We start from the raw sequence: 16,644 nt of genomic DNA, 5'->3' as shown, positions 1-16,644 counted from the left end.
GCTTGTGAAGCAAGAGTCAGAAAAATAGATTTTTAGGGGGCTTCAGAACTGGGAGGTAGAGATTAGAGATGTGGAAGAATGAAATTGGTAAACATAAATGGAAATTTTTAATTTGACTAGATAACTTGATTATTTTTCCAATGTGTGTGGTTTGAATGAGAACTACTTTTCTCCACAGCTAAAACATGTAAAAGCTTGCAGCTGTTATTTTACTGCGTCAAGATCGACAAAGATCACAGTCCAGTTGTGACAAATACTGGCAGAGTGGATGAACAGAGTTGACAAGGAAATTACAAACTAAATTCCTCACAGCTGCAATACCTGAGTTTGATGTCAGACTGAATAAACTGATTAGCATTAAATGTGTGAATTTATGTTTTGCTGTGCTTTACACCATGACATATATACACAGTCCAAGATGTTTAATACAGAAAAAGTAGCTAGTTTCACTTTAACAATGTTAAAAATATTTATTCAATTATATTTTTTAAACGCAAATGTTAAGTCAATCTAGCAAAAGCTCATTGGAAAAAAAGTGGTAGATTAGAGGCAAATAAAAGATTTTTTTACATTTCTACGGAATCAGTGACTCACCCTGTTCCTGTCAAGGTACGGGATTGTTAGGGAAAGTTGCAGCCACACACAAAATGTTGTTTAATAGTTCTGTAGCTTGGATTGGAATATTTTATTGCCAAACAATATGCTAGAATATTTTTCTTGCCCAACGTTTTCACTTTAAGTGATACAGGAGTATTTCCAAAATTTCCTTCTTTGTGGTTACTTGGTTTAGACTATGTTTGCATCATTGCACAGCCATAAACATGGATGGTAGTGCCACAGCAATAAACCAACAGTTGCTCCCAGCAATGTTTTGTCAATTTAGTCGTCCTTACGATTCACAGATTTGGTCACTCATACTGTTCTGTGTGGTCTTTTTGATTGTGGAAAATCCAACTTTCAGAAAATGAAGCTACAATTTCAGACTTTCAGATAACTGTTTGTGTATAACTAGTTTTGGAATATATTTCAAATTTTAACTTGACTTAATCCCACAGAAACAAAACTTCACTAATGAAGTAGTTCTTTAATATAAAGATAACAAAAAGTTAAGTTTACAATTTTGGGGTCAGCAAGATGGCAGAACTTCATAAACACCAATTGCCCTGAACCACCTCAGTTTCAATCTAACCCTTAAATGTACTTGTTTCCATCAACCTCAAGTACACAAAAAAAGGGTTTAAAAAAGAGAAAAATATTTTGGACCACTACTCAGATGACTACTCAGTTTAGCTTTTCTACACAAATGCTGTTGTGGGTGTAGAGGAAAGTCACATTAAAACCTTTTCAAATTATGAGACAAAATATGTTGTGACTATTACTAACGAGTTTGCACATTCTCCCCATGTCTGCATGGGTTTCATCCGGGTGCTCTGGTTTCCTCCCACAGTCCAAAGATGCGCAGGTTAGGTGAATTGGCCATGTTAAATTGTCTGTAGTGTTGGGTGAAAGGGTAAATGTAGGGGAATGGGTCTGGGTGGGTTGCTCTTTGGAGGGTCGGTGTGGACTTGTTGGGCCGAAGGGCCTGTTTCCACACTAAGTAATCTAATCTAATCTACTAAATAATTGGATTTCAACTCTCGGCATAAAAGGCAGAATGTACTCTCAATTTGCCAGCGGGAATCATTTAGTGAGATATTAGGATTGCCCAGGGTATACATAGCACACTATTTTGTTAATGGTGGGACGATTGTATTCTTTTCAAAAAAGTTTACTTATTCATGTTATGACAGCAAAAGGGCTGTTTGACTATTAAATAAAAATTTTGGATTAACAACTGTCATTCCCCTGAAGGTATGCTGAGACACAAATTTAAATGTATAAATGGGTATCTGTTCAAATACGGTTTTTAAAAAGCCTATTCACTTCACCTAAAATCAAAAACATCTTCCACATAAGCCATCAAGGTGAAAGAAAGAATAAATATAAATGAAGATATCCCTTTTACTATTTGAATAGAACAGACAATCATGAATGTGAGAAAATGCTACATTTCATTACTAAATATAGAAGCAGGACATTTAGAAAAAACTTTAATACCATCAAGCAGAGTCAACATGGTTTTGTGAAATGAAAATTACACTTTAACAAATTTATTAGTGTTCTTTCGGGATAAAACAAGCAGGGTAAATAAAGGGGTATGAGGAGATATTGTAAATTTGAATTTCCAAAAGTCACTTGGTAAGCTACCACAAAGGAGGTTACTATATAAGAACTTATGGGGATGCTTTATTAGCATGGATAGAAAATAGGCTAAATAAAAGGAAACTGAATCAGGTTAAATGCTGCATTTTCAGACTCAATATCCATGCTTACGAGTTGCAGATGGCCATGGTACAATAGCACTGCTCACAAGACTGCCTCCGGAACTGGATCCTAGTTGAGAATTGCAAACAAGTGGATATCGATCTCTCACCTTAAGACCGGTAGATAAATTGTGTTTCTTAAGACTTTCTTAATCTTCCAACGTGAGGCTAAAAATACCCCTCGAAATATGGACTTGTAACTCCTCTACTTAAATTATTACAATTTTAGATGCAGGAAACTTTCATAAGCATATATTGAGACAAGAGAGTCTTTTAGTCTGCAATGGATCAGTTCTACTTTCATTAAGTTGAATGAAGTTTTTTACCATTCATACATTAAATAGATAAATATAATGTCACCAGCATGAAAATTAATTAGATTCATCATCGTTGATACATTGCCTGTGGTTATCATCTTCCTCCTCTGAATTATCTTCACTATTCCAATAACTTTCAGATGAATCCTCATCTGGGTAATCATTCCGCCAATTATTTTCTTCATTTTCATCATCCTCGTCCTCATATGCTTCATCTGCAATCATTTCATCGACAACCTGTAACAAGCAACGTTACACATTGTACTAAGAACATAACCAGTTTGTATACCATTTCCCAGGTCACAAAGATGCCTATTAGTCTGCACACAAACACTCAATGCACAAGGGTTATTGATTACAACAGAAAAGGCAGAATCACCACACAAACTGTCTTCAGTTCTTATTTTTAGAATTCACACTAAGGATGGTGTTTTGAAATACTGTCTTGACTGAAGACAACAGAAACATTTGACTGAAACATATTAAATTAACTTTGAAAGCAAAGACAAAGTTAGACTGCATAACTCACCAGTTCATTCTCTTCATAACATGGCATCACTGACAGAATACCCTGAATTTCATCTCCTGTAATGCAGCTGTCAGTATAGTATATGTCATAAACGTACTCCTCCATATTCTCTCGATGCTCTGTTCCTGGACCAGAGTCTGACACCACAAGCTTCTCTCGGATCATTTTTACAGAATTACACAGAATCTCAGTGTCATCCTGCACCAGGTCAGGATCCTAAAATGGAACAAATCTTGAATGTAAAATGATGGGCTGACCTGAAATGATTATTCATTGAAGAAAACATTTCAGTTACAGTGGCATATAACTGATTATAATGCCTCATTCCTAATGAGCGCCTGATCCCCAAAACATGGATTCCCCTGCTCCTTGGATGCTGCCTGACCTGCTGTGCTTTTCCAGCACCACACTCTCGACTCTGATCTCCAGCATCTGTAGTCCTCACTTCCTCCTATATTAATGCTTTGGTAAACTACCGACTGCAGATCGCCTCCAAGTTACATACCATTCTGACTCGGGATTATACCACCGTTTCTTCACTGTTGCTGGATCAACGTCCGAGAGCTCCCTTCATAATAGCACTGTGGGTATGCCTGCTCATGAGGACTCCAACAATTTATAAAGTCAGCTTACTATCTTCTCCAAAACAATTTGAAAAGGGCATTAAATTTGGCCTATGCAGTCACACTGGAGTTCAAAAAGGGGTAAAATCTCCTAAGAATATTGTTCTTAAAGCTGCAAATTCTGAAGTTCCTGTTACTGTCTCTTCTTAATACATTTTGTTAGAACATGGTGGCAAAGTGTAACTACCACAGGGGGCAGAAAGAATGGAAAACAAGGAGATCTCATCCAAAGCTGGTAAACAGGGAAGAATACTATCATCAAAACTATGCAAAGCTCCTCACTGTTAATACAATAAAACCCCTTTTGTCTAAAGCATCAGCAGCTCTTTTTTGCTAAACAGTATATGGAAATCAATTAAGTTCCAAACCACTGCAAACTTGGTTTTAACCGTGATCTTATGAGCCGGTACTCTCGATAAACCAGCAAAAATTATAAAACTTAATACTGGAAATTCACTGAATTATCATGATCTCTACAATGTGACAGTAGTCAGCTTAAGGTGAGAGTGAGAAGGCTCCCTGCAGGTAAGTTTTATTTAAGGCAAGTTTACATTATTATCTCAGTGATTGATGCTGTAAATAAAATGTAACAGCAATGTGCATTACTTCATGTGTGTTTTTACATTGATTGTGTGGACCTCTTAATCAAACGGCACATACCTGATCCTGTATGTGCTGGTTTGCCATAATTTCACACTATTCCACAAATAGAAATGAGAATGCAAGCATGATCATACCTTTCCTCATGTATTAGTTCCAAATTAGGACATGCTATAGATGGGATGTATCAGATTCTTTTTTAATTCACTCCAAGGATGTGCATATAACTCCAAGGATGTGCTGGTTGGGCCTATGCTGTTGCCCTTGAGAAAGTAATGAGCTATCTTCTTGAACGGCTGCAGTACATTTGGTGTAGATAGATCCACAATGTAGTGACAGAGCGAGATTCAGATTTTGACCCAGTGACAGGTCAGAATGTTGACTAGCTTGAAAGAAGTCTTCCCATTTATCAGCTGGTCTTATCCTTCCAGGTGGTAGTGATCATGGGTTTGGAAGGTGTTGCCTAAGGAACCTTGTTGAATTTCTGCAGAGCTACTAGTAGATGGTGCACACTGCTGTTACTACTTGGTGGTGGAACAAATGGACCAATGGCATCTATTGTCAGGCTGATTGACTTTTGATCAAAGCCTGAAACAAACACAGAAATACAGGAAGTAGAAGCAAGAATAAGGCATTTGGCCCTTTGAGCCCAATCATGGCGGATTGTCCAACTCTCTGGGTAAAGGAATTTTGCTTCATCTCAGTCAATCCTTAGACTGTGATCCCTAGATCTGGGCTCCCAGCCATGGGGAGCATCCTTCCTGCACCTATTCAGTCTAGCCCTGTTAGAATTTTATAGGTTTTTATGAGATGCCCCTAATTCTTCTGAACTCCAGCTAATAAAATCCTAACCTATTCAAAGTCTACTCACATGTCAGTCAGTGCACCTCATTATATTGAATATGCAGCTGCAGCCCCTTACTAACCAGCTGAGCTGAAAATCATTTCCTTTCACAGCATATAAAGTACAATGAGATGTCGGGCAAATTTGTCCCCAAAACACCTGAGAAAATTCAATCCGGGAGACCCAGTCAGGAAAATGTCACCTTTATAAACAGAATGGAAGGACAGTTCTCTCCTGTCCTTGCTGCTGACAGTTTCACCAATAAAGAGCGAGGAAAAGGAATGGGCAATGAGCCAGTCACTTTTTAGTGGAGGCTGGGAGAATAAGCCAGAAACCCTTTTTTTGCTGTGGCAGCTGAGCAACATATCCAGGGTTTTAGGAAAAAAAGCTTCTAAGGATTGTGGAGTGACAGGGAACCTGTGGAAGGCTGGCAGGCTTTGAGGCAAGAAGATGTAAATGCTGGGCAAGACAGAGAGGCTGCAAAGGGATCAGGGAGATGGAAGCTTCAGAGATGGTAACAGTGGGGGAAGCTGCGGGTGATAGTGGGAGAGAGAGGGGCTGCAGGTGGGAGTGGGAGAGGGGGAGGCTATGGTCATGGATTAAGGAAGCCTGCAAGGGAGATGGAGAAGAAAAAATGAAGTGGCAAAGAAAGGAAGAATCATAAAAACATTTAAACCTTTCAACAAAGGGACACTCATCTAACTGGAAGGCAGGAAAACCTGAAAACACTAATGAATTATAGCCTAAGGCTGCATATCTACAATAGGAGGACAAAGGCTGTGGATGTCATTTTAAAAAACAGTGTGTTAATTGTTAAGTTTAAGCCAAGATTGGGATCTGAGACAGTAAGGAGGATACTAACTATCTGGTTAAAAAATGTTCCAACTTCGAGAACTTGTAATGGAAATTCATGAGCTCGTTCTCAACAGTCTGGCAAATGTGTTGAGTTTTGTTAGTTCTTTTGAAAATGACCTTTTGTTGCCAACTTATGTCTAATTAAATATTGTGCTTTCTAGGAAATCAATACTTTCCCTGTATGTTGTGGTTTTAAATTTAATGGGACAGTTGAAATTGAGGAGATTGAGAAATCATTTTATTCTATTTATGTGAATCCATACATTAACACAAATACAGAAGGCAATGTTACCACATGACTGCATCACCCAACATTAGTTTGAGAGAATGAAAAAATAATGCCTGAAAACCAACAAGTCGCCTTGAAAGTTTTTCAGAAGAACCAGTTGAAAATAATTGTGCCCCACTGTGTATTCTAACTTGATCCGTCATCAACTCAACAAACTTGTGGTTATGGAAGGTAGCAATTACTCCAATATTAAACCAACCAGAATCCGGCTTTCAACCTCATTAACATATGACTTCTGCTCATATTACACTTACAGCAATATTTGCAAGATGATTTTTAAAAATTAAATAATCAATTGAGAACAGCTGAAGAACAAGTCTCAAGCAAGCACACAGACCAGCTCCTACAAAGAAAATTAGGTTTAACCTCTATTAATCACTGTTTGGACCTCAACTGGAGTACTCTCTCGTAGTCTGGATACTACATATTAGGAATGATACCAAGGATATGGAGGGGGTGCACAGATATTTATTAGAATAGGTTCAGGATTGAAAGTCTTCAGTAATTTGGAGGCTGCAAAGTTGGGATCATTTCCTTGGAACAGAAGACAAAGGAGGCATTTAATAGAGTAAAGAAGGAAACTTTACCCAAAAACGTTGTGATCCACCTAAGAAGTGCTAGTAACAGATTTCAAAACAACTTTCAAAGTGGAACTGAGTAAGTATTTCACAAGGAGTAAAACTCCCAATGGTGTGAACTCAGAAATGGCAGTCACTAAATCAATAGTTTGATTCAGTTTTCACAGAGCACTTTTGTACCATCCCAATAGTAATACACGATGCAGAGATTATAGAAAGGGAAGCATTTAGAACAATCGCCACTCGGGAAATTCATTTTGCAAATATTGCTGTTAATGCTATATGAGCAGAAGTCGCATGTTAATGAGAGGTTGAAAGCAGGATTCTGGTTGGTTTAATATTGGGAGTAATTGCTACCTTCCATAACCACAAGTTTGTTGAGTTGATGACGGATCAAGTTAGAACACACAGTGAGGCACAGTTATTTTCAACTGATTTTTCTGAAAAAATTAGAACTGAAGGTCCCCAGGGCCAGATGGCCCATAAGCTAGGGTTTTAAAGGAAATGGCAGCAGAATTAGTGAATCCATTAGTTACAATATTGCAAAACTCCTTGGATGTAGAAAAGGTTCCAGTGGATTGGAAAAATGCTAATATAAAGCCCTTGTTCAAAAAAAGGAGGGAGGCAGAAAATAGGAAAATGCAGACCAGTTAGTTTAACATCTGTTGCTGAGAAGTTATTAGAATCCATTAAGGAAGTAATAACAGGACAGTTCAAAAGGTCAAAATACAATCCATCACAATCAGCATTGTTTTATGAAGGATAAATTATGTTTGACTATTTTGAGAGAGTTCTTTGAAGATACACGAAGCAATATGAATAATGGGGATCTGGCAGATAAGATGTATCTGGACGTCCAGAAGGCATTTGATAAGGTACCACACAAAAGGTGAAAACACAAGGCAAGTTCAATGAGGTTAGCAGTAATTTATTAGCTTGGATTGGGGATTGGCTAACCATCAGAAAGCAGAGTCAGGATAAATGGCCTTTTTCTGGTTGGCAAGATACCACAGGTTCAGTCCTTGAGCCTCAACTATGATTTGGATGGAGGGTATAACATGCTATAGCCAAATTTGCAGATGACACTAAAATAGGTAGAAAGTACATTGCAATGAATAAATTTACAAATGGATATGGAAAGGTTAGATGTATGTGTAGGTTAAGTGCCAGATGAAGCTTAATCTGGATAAGTGTAAAGTTATCCACTTCGGATGGAGGAATGGAAAGGTAAATTATCTAAATGGAGAGAAATTTCAGTGTTTTGATGCAGAGGAATGTGCATGCCCTTGTGAATGAATTGCAAAAAACTATGCAGGTATAAGGAAGGGAAATGGAATTTTGGCATTTATTGCGAAAGGAATGAAGTATAAAAGTGGGTAAGTGTTGCTGCAACTGTACAGATCATGAGTGACTCTGCAACTGGAGCAGTGCTTTTAGCTTTGATGCCCTTGAGAAGGGGTGTAGTTGTACTGCAGACAATTCAGAGGAAGTTCATTGGATTGACTCCACAGATGAGAGATTTGTCTAATGAAGAAATATTTTCTGGGAGATAGAAGGGGAGATCTAATTGAGGAATACAAGGTATCAAAGGGGATTGACAAAGTAGACGTAGAAAGGATGTTTTTTCATGTAGGGCAATCCAGTGCAAAAGGTCATAGCTTTAGGATAAGGGGTGGCAGACTTCAAACAGAGGTGGGGAGAAATTACTTATTTCCAAGGGTCATGAATCCGTGGAATCTGTGGGGGCGGCAAGGTGGCTCAGTGGTTAGCACTGTTGCCTCACAACGCGCAGTATCCGGGTTCAAATCCAGTCTTGGGCGACTGTCTGCATGGGATTTCTCCGGGTGTTCTGGTTTCATCCTAAAGTCCAAAGTTGTACAGATTAGTGTGGATTAGCCATGCTAAATTGTCCAGAGTGTTCAGGGATATATAGGTTAAGTGCATTGGTCACAGGTAAATGTAAGGGAATGGGTCTGGGTGGGTTACTCTTCGGAGGGTTGGTGTGGACTTGTTGAACTGAAGGGCCTGTTTCCACACTGGAGGAACTCTATGAAATTCACTACCCTTAAATGCAGTGGATTCTGGGACTTTGACAAATTTAAAGAAGAAGGTAGACAGATTTTTAAAATTAGACATGGGTTGAAGTGTTATGGAAAGAGGGCAGGAAAGTGGATCTGAGGTAGAGATGACGTCAGCCATAATTGTATCAAATGGCAGAGCAGACTCAAAAGGGCTGCATTACCTACTCATGGTCCTAATTTTTATTTTCAGAATTGTGCAGATGAGAGGCAGAGTGCAATTAATTGCGGAGAAAGCTGGCCTAGGTAGATCATGGCAATTGGCCTTTCTGTACTGTGTGATTCAACTATTCACTGAAAGCAGAAGTTAACAGATAATTTCACAAGTTCCTGGCCCCACCTTAGAAAGTTTGTGCTCAGAGTCTTCTTCATACTTTTCAAGTTGCTCATCTTGCTGGACAATATCAAACACTTGGATTTCTGCTGCAGATTCAACGTTGTCTTTGTTACATCTAAAGGATGTTTCCTTTAAGACAAGAATCATCAAAATGTATTTCTAAAAGGGTTATGAACTTTTGTTCAAAACAATTTAACCTAGATCAGAAATATATCAATGCACCCCACTGGGTCTCAGTACTGCTGAAAGACTACAGAACAAACAATTTACATAAGCCATTTCTTCAGCTTATTTTGTTCATTCCCTTCCCTCCCATACAAAACACCATTCCCTCCTCTCCCTGTCATCTTCCTTTAATTCTCCCAAATAAGGAAAACTAATTCCAAAATATTTCATCCTTCCAGAGTAAAATACTTTTAATTACTAACTAATTAACTGACTTAAATCATTATAAAAAGCTTTTTCTCTGCATCTTATCCAGAAGGTCATTCCAACTCCAGGTCATTCTTTACATTAATAATTTCTGACTAATGCTTAAGTTTTATTACAATAATTTGAATGTTATCCTCCATATTCATCTTTTCTGTGCTATTATATGTTTAACATGTTTACAAAATTCCCTTTCAGTAGCTGCTTTTCATAGCTGAAGACCTTACTTTCTCTTCAGACAATTCAATCCTAAGAAACAGCCCGATATCTGTTTTCTGACTTTCCACAGTGCCCTCATTATATCAGATACCTATTACCTTGCTCCAGGAGGCATTAAAATTTGGTCAATGACAAAAAAGAATGAGCTTAGCTGTCAACTTCAGTTCAAGTGAAACTAGTGATCTATGAACAGGTCAAACTGAATACTAAAATACAATTAACTTTGCTTTTGTGAATTCTCTAGCTAAAACAGGATGAGGAAGAGGACAATGGTTGGCTTTCTACTTATTTCTATTTAATTTCTTTCAAGCCAGAGTGTGCAGGTTTATGGAGACGAGATTCACAAGTTTAACTGGAAACCACATATCCACTCCACAGTCACACGGGCTCTTTGACATTCTCTGCCTGAACACAAGAATTCCTGCTTGCAGATGATGCTGAAAGGCCATTGCCAGCCATTTAAATGTATTCTGGCATGACAACATCCAAAAACTAAAAATAAGAGTAACCTGGGGAACAAAAGAATGATTAATGCAGCAGAGCTTCTTATAATTCACAAGCAGAAGATATCAGGAGAAGGGAATTGCCAGATTACTGGTAAACAGTTATTTCCATTTACAACAGTGTCTCATATCAACTATTGCTCATTAGGCAAGCAATTTTTAATGTAGTTGTCTTTAATAAGAGCCACTATACATTACCTTACAGCTACCTCCATTTTCTTCAAACCGACCTCCGAAGGTTTCTGCTCCAGCCTGGTGCGCACACTTCACATCATCTGACTGAGATTCAGAAAACTCTGTTGAAAATTTTGTTCTATGGCTAGCAATAACTTTGTACCGATTCTTCTCACTGGCTGCCTTGCGAGATGCTCGTGCACACATCTGGACACGCCGAACACTGGTGTCAGAAGGTTTAAGGGCCAGTAAAGCTTTGTCTTTTGAGAGTACTGCTTTCACAGGAGCATCCTACAGAGAAAGTACGACAGATGAATCCTCACATAAAAGTGGTTTCAACAAATGTTGAACAACAATATATAAAAACAAAGTGCTGAAGAAAAGCAGCTGGTCTAACAATGCCAGTTAAGCAAAGGGGTGTCTTTGCAATCACAGACAGTAACATTGAAGTCCAAATGTTAGTTGCTTTCCTGTCTCCAACAATGCTGTTATATCTGCCTTCCTTTCCACAGCAATTTGTGTTCATTGCCTCTGCTTTTACTAAGCTTGTAACAGCATTTTCTTTTTAAATTGCTTGCATGCAAATTAATTCACATCCAAGTTCAGGAGCTCACTGTTCAAAATAGTCTTTATTTAATAAGTAGAAGAGAATTTTGATTTTGACATGAGAAAAAAAAATTATGAAAGCCAACACCATAAAGTCATAAAGATGTACTGCATGGAAACAGACCTTCGGTCCAACTCACCCATGCCGACCAGATATCTTAACCTAATCTATTCTCATTTGCCAGCACCTGGCCCACATCCCTGTAAATCCTTCCTATTCATATCCTCATCCAAATGCCTTTTAAATGTTGCAACTGTACTAACCTCTACCACCTCCTCTGGCAGCTCATTCATACATGCAAAACCCGCTGTGTGAAAAAGTTGCTCCTTAGGTCCCTTTTATATCTTTCCCCTCTCACCCTCAACTTATGCCCTCTAGTTCTGGACTCCCCTACCCCAGGGAAAAGACTTTGTCTATTTTCCATATCCATGTCTCTCAGGATTTTATAAACCTCTGCAAGGTCACCCCTCAGCCTCCGATGCTCCAGGGAAAAATCCCAGCCTATTCAGCCTCTCCTTGTAGCTCAAATCCTCCAGCCTTGGCAACATCCTTGTAAATCTTTTCTGAACTCTTTCAAATTTCACAACGTCCTTCCGGTAGGAAGGAGACCAGAATTGCACACAATATTCCAAAAGCGTCCTAACCAATGTCCTGTACAGCCGCAACATGACCTCCCAACTCCTATACTCAATACTCTGACCAATAAAGGAAAGCATATCAAACGCCTTCTTCATTATCCTATCCACCTGCAACTCCACTTTCAACGAGCTGTGAACCTGCACTCCAAGGTCTCTTTGTTCAGCAACACTCCCTAGGATTTCAAAGTTTGTGAGAATATACCGACCACTGCAGCGGACAGCTGGAACTGACAACCAGAAGCGGCAGAAACAAACCACTATAAATGCCGGAGGAAACATCACAGAAGCGCGTCACAGGAGGCTTCCATCCCCTAGATAGAGGACTAAACGTCTGCAACACAAATTCCCAGCTCGGCGAACAGAACCACAACACTCCCCAGGACTTTACTATTAAGTATATAAGCTCTGCTCTGATTTGCTTTTCCAAAATGCAGCACCTCGTATTTATCTAAGTTAAACTCCATCTGCCACTCCTCAGCCCATTGGCTCATCTGATCAAGATCCTGTTGTACTCTGAGGCAATCTTCTTCGCTGCCCACTACACCACCAACATCTGCAAACTTACTAACTATATCTCTGGTGTTCATATCCAAATTATTTATATAAATGACGAAAAGTAGTTGACCCTGCACTGATCCTTGTGGCACTCCACTGGTCACAGGCCTCCAGCCTGAAAAACAACCCTCCAGCATCACCCTCAGTCTTTTACCTTTGAGCCAGTTCTGTATCCAAATGGCTCCAAATATCCAATCTCCCTGTATTCCATGAGATCGAACCTTGCTAACCAATCTCCCATGGGGACCTTGTCGAATGCCTTACTGAAGTCTACATAGTTCACATCCACCTCTCTGCCCTCTTAAGTATACTCCTACTGCCTTTATACTCTAAGGATTTACTCAATCTCTCCTGTCTATACCGGTCATACGCTTCCTTCTCTTAACTAAAACGTCAACTCCTCTCATCATCCAGCATTCCCTACACCTACCAGACTTTCTTTTCACCCTACCAGAAATATACTGTCTCTGGACTCTCGTTATCTCATTTCTGAAGGCTTCCCATTTTCCAGCCATCCCAATAGCTGCAAACATCTGCCCCCAATTAGCTTTTGAAAGTTCTTGCCTAATACTGTCAAAATTAGTCTTTCTCCAAATTAGAACTTCAACTTTTAGATCTGGTCTATCCTTTTCCATCATTATTTTAAAACTAATAAAATTATGGTTGCTGGCCCCAAAGTGATCCCCCATTGACACCTCAGTCACCTGCCCTGCCTTATTTCGTAAGAATAGGTCATGTTTTGCATCTTCTCTAGTAGGTACATCCACAGACTGAATCTGAAAATTTTCTTGCACACACAAACTCCTCTCCATCTAAACCCTTAATAGTATGGCAGTCCCAGTCTATGTTTGGAAAGTTAAAATCACCTACCATAACCACCCTATTATTCTTACAGATAACTGAGATCTCCACAGAAATTTGTTTCTCAATTTCATTCTGACTATTACAGGGCCTATAATACAATCCCAATAAGGTGATCATCCCTTTCGTATTTCTCAGTTCCACCCAAATAACTTCCCTGGACGTATTCCCAGGAATATCCTCCCTCGGTACTGCTGTAATACTATCCTTTATCAAAAACGTCACTCCCCCTCCTCTCTTGACCCCCCCACCATTTCTATCTTTCCTATAGCATTTGTATCCTGGAATATTGACCTGCCAGTCCTGTCCATCCCTGAGCCACATTTCTGTAATTGCTATGATATCCCAGTCCCATGCCCTGAGTTCATCTGCCTTCCCTGTTAGGCCTCTTACATTCAAGTAAATGCAGTTTAATATATCATCCTACCTTATTCTCTGCTTTGTCCATGACTGTTTGACTTGCTTCTTTTCCCAACTGTACCAGTCTCTGATCTCTTTCCTCACTATCTCTCTGGGGCCCACCTTACTAGTTTAAATCCTCACGAGCAGCTCTAGCAAATCTCCCTGCCAGTGTATTAGTCCCCTTCCAATTCAGGTGCAATCCATCCTTCTTGTACAGGTTAACCGCAGAAGAGATTCCAATTATCCAAAAATGTGAATCCTTCTCCCAGACATCAGCTCCTCAGCCACGCATTAATCTGCTCTATCCTCCTATTCCTACCCTCAATAGCTTGTAGCACCAGGAGAAATCCAGATATTACTATCCTCGAGGACATCCTTTTAAGATTCCTGCCTAACTTCCTATATTCTCCGTTCAGAATATCATCCTTTTCCCTTCCTATGTCATTGGTTCCAATGGGTACAATGACTTTTTGCTGGTCCCTCTCCCCTTTGAGAACATTCTGCACTCAGACATTCTTGATTCTGGCACCAGGGAGGCAACACCATTCTGATTTTTCACTGCTGGCTGCAGAAATGTCTATCTGTGCCTCTGACTTAAGAGTACCCTATCACAATTGATCGCTTGTAACCAAACATACCCCTCATTACATTAGAGCCGGTCTTAATACCAGAAACTTGTCTATTTGCGCTACATTCCCCTAAGAGTCCATCACTCCCTACATTTTCCAAAACAGCATTCTTGTTTGACTGGTAACTCCAGTTAGATTATTTATGGCAAAATCTTTCTCTAAATCCAGAAACCAGGTAGCCATGGAAGCCAAATGTCAGGCGTTGCTCACTTTGTAAATGAAGCTACATACAGGATCACGGGATATACACTTCCCCAGTAATACTGCAGGAAATAGCTTAAAACATCCTTTCAGTTTATGATTTTTTTTTACATAAAAGGGAACTGCAAAGGAAAATATTCTCTCAAAACTTCCTTCACCTTTAATAATTTCAGTCAATGGTTCTCATCAAGATTGCACCCCAGTCCTCTTGCAAATTCCACTTCATTGTTTCCTCAGGAAGTAAATAAAACTGCTATGTTTTTTCATGTCAAACATCTGAGCAACCATAAAACCAGGTATTTTATTGAATTGCCAAAGTATGATATAATGGAATCAGGTAGTACAATATTGATGTACAATGGTCACAACATGCCTACGATGCAGATTCCCATTAAAATCTTACCAGGCACATCAACAGACATCCTAAAATTACATACTTTTTCAAAAAGGAAAGATTTCCTTCTTTAATGACGTGCTTGCATTTATTCATTTGATGGTGACTCCAGTAATGTCACTATTGGGGAAATGCTTAACCATATTGATGGAAATAGCAAGTTGGCTTGGGTACTTGGCATCAGTATGCAGGAGGGGACTGTATCCCAGGTCAAAGAAATGATTTATGGAAGAGGTTAGGAGTGGGTGCAATTTACAGGAGAATGGAGAGTGGCTGCAGGCAGATCCCAATCCAAGGAGCCTTCAATAAAGTGGCGAGAGGCTGCCCTCTGGCTCAGGACCACCAGAGCATTGCTCATATAAGAATCTAGACTCAAATAACTGCTGGGTATGATTCTACTGCCAAGGCTCCAATGTTTCTGTACTGGCAGCTGCTTGAAAATTCCAACATAAAACAGCAAATAAAACAGAGCAGACATGAGAGAAACTCAGACAATTCAGCAGCACGCAGAGAGAGAAACATTTAACACTTTCCGTCAAATACTGCACATCGCTTCTTCAGAGCAGTTCTGAAGTCAGAGCTATAGGGAGAGGCGGAACAGGCTATTTCCCCTGGAACATTGGAGTTTGAGGGGTGACTGTATCAAAGTTTACAAAATCATGAGGGGTATGCATAGTGAGAATAGTCAAGGTCTTTTCCCTGGGGTGGTGGAGTCCAGAACTAGAGGGCATAGGTTTAGGGTGAGAGGGGAAAGATATAAAGGGGCAATATTTTCACACAGAAGGTGGTACGTGAATGGAATGAGCTGCCAGAGGAAGTGGTGGAGGCTAGTATAATTGGAACATTTAAGAGGCATTTGAATGGGTATATGAATAGGAAGGGTTTGGAGGGATATGGGCCGGGTGCTGGCAGGTGGGACTAGATTGGGTTGGGATATCTGGCCGGGATGGACCGAAGGGTCTGTTTCCATGCTGTACATCCCTATACCTTTACTCGAAAAGTTAATACTATTTCACTTCACAGACACAATACTCTACTTTTATTGGACAGCAGCTGAACACCGTTTTTCGTCAATAAACACTTTCGCCCCAAACAACGAAACAAATCTGAAACAACCTCAGGGCCCCCGAACCGGCCTTACTCGACTGCCAACGGTGGCGGCCAACTTGAAAAGGGTCCGCACGACATGCTGCCCACAGTCAGGCTCTCCGGCCTCATCAGCAGCCCGCAAACGCTTGCAGGCGAGGAGGAACGCCTCGGCTGGCTCAGCACCGCGTTTCCGTTTCACCCGCAACACGGCAGCCGCCATGACAGCGCCCCACAGATCCTGATCCGCCAACTACCAGACCCCGCCCATCGACGGGGCGTTCCTCGTCCAGACCCCGCCTACACAGACTCCGCCCACTGACGGGGCGTTCCCCGCTCAGACCCCGCCTACACAGACTCCGCCCACTGACTGGATGTTCCTGCCCACTCAGACTCCGCCCATACCCCGACATCGCCCACAGGGTAGCCACGCCCCTCCAGTATTGCCGTCACGTAATAGCCCTGCCCACTCCTATGCGCCGACTGCAGGATAGCCGGCCCACACTCTGACCCCGCTCACAAGCCTTCCCTTA

General features: G+C 40.3%; 1 protein-coding gene across 1 annotated transcript; it reads right to left on the bottom strand.

Annotated features, from left to right (window-relative positions):
* Positions 1-407: 407 nt before the first annotated feature.
* On the bottom strand, positions 408-16,357 carry slc7a6os (solute carrier family 7 member 6 opposite strand). Its single transcript, XM_043707253.2, has 5 exons — positions 16,167-16,357; positions 10,763-11,029; positions 9,417-9,542; positions 3,210-3,425; positions 408-2,917 (listed from the first exon to the last, which is right to left on the bottom strand). Exons 1-5 carry the CDS (start codon positions 16,332-16,334, stop codon positions 2,735-2,737), a joined length of 960 nt encoding a protein of 319 aa, XP_043563188.1. The 5' UTR covers positions 16,335-16,357; the 3' UTR covers positions 408-2,734.
* Between the last annotated feature and the right edge of the window lie 287 nt (positions 16,358-16,644).

The sequence above is a fragment of the Chiloscyllium plagiosum genome, unplaced genomic scaffold (genome assembly GCF_037043375.1).
Source record: "Chiloscyllium plagiosum isolate Xiang-an unplaced genomic scaffold, Cpla_swu_hap1 HiC_scaffold_17, whole genome shotgun sequence".
Classification (NCBI taxonomy): domain Eukaryota; kingdom Metazoa; phylum Chordata; class Chondrichthyes; order Orectolobiformes; family Hemiscylliidae; genus Chiloscyllium; species Chiloscyllium plagiosum.
This window is presented reverse-complemented; position numbering and strand designations above follow the sequence as displayed.

Excerpts from the sequence above, each read along its gene's own strand:
- slc7a6os (XM_043707253.2), bottom strand. The coding sequence starts at position 16,334 with ATGGCGGCTGCCGTGTTGCGGGTGAAACGGAAACGCGGTGCTGAGCCA. Across the intron at positions 9,543-10,762 it reads AAAATGGAGGTAGCTGTAAG|GAAACATCCTTTAGATGTAA; the intron begins GTAATGTATAGT and ends CTTGTCTTAAAG. Across the intron at positions 3,426-9,416 it reads CTGAGCACAAACTTTCTAAG|GATCCTGACCTGGTGCAGGA; the intron begins GTGGGGCCAGGA and ends GTTCCATTTTAG.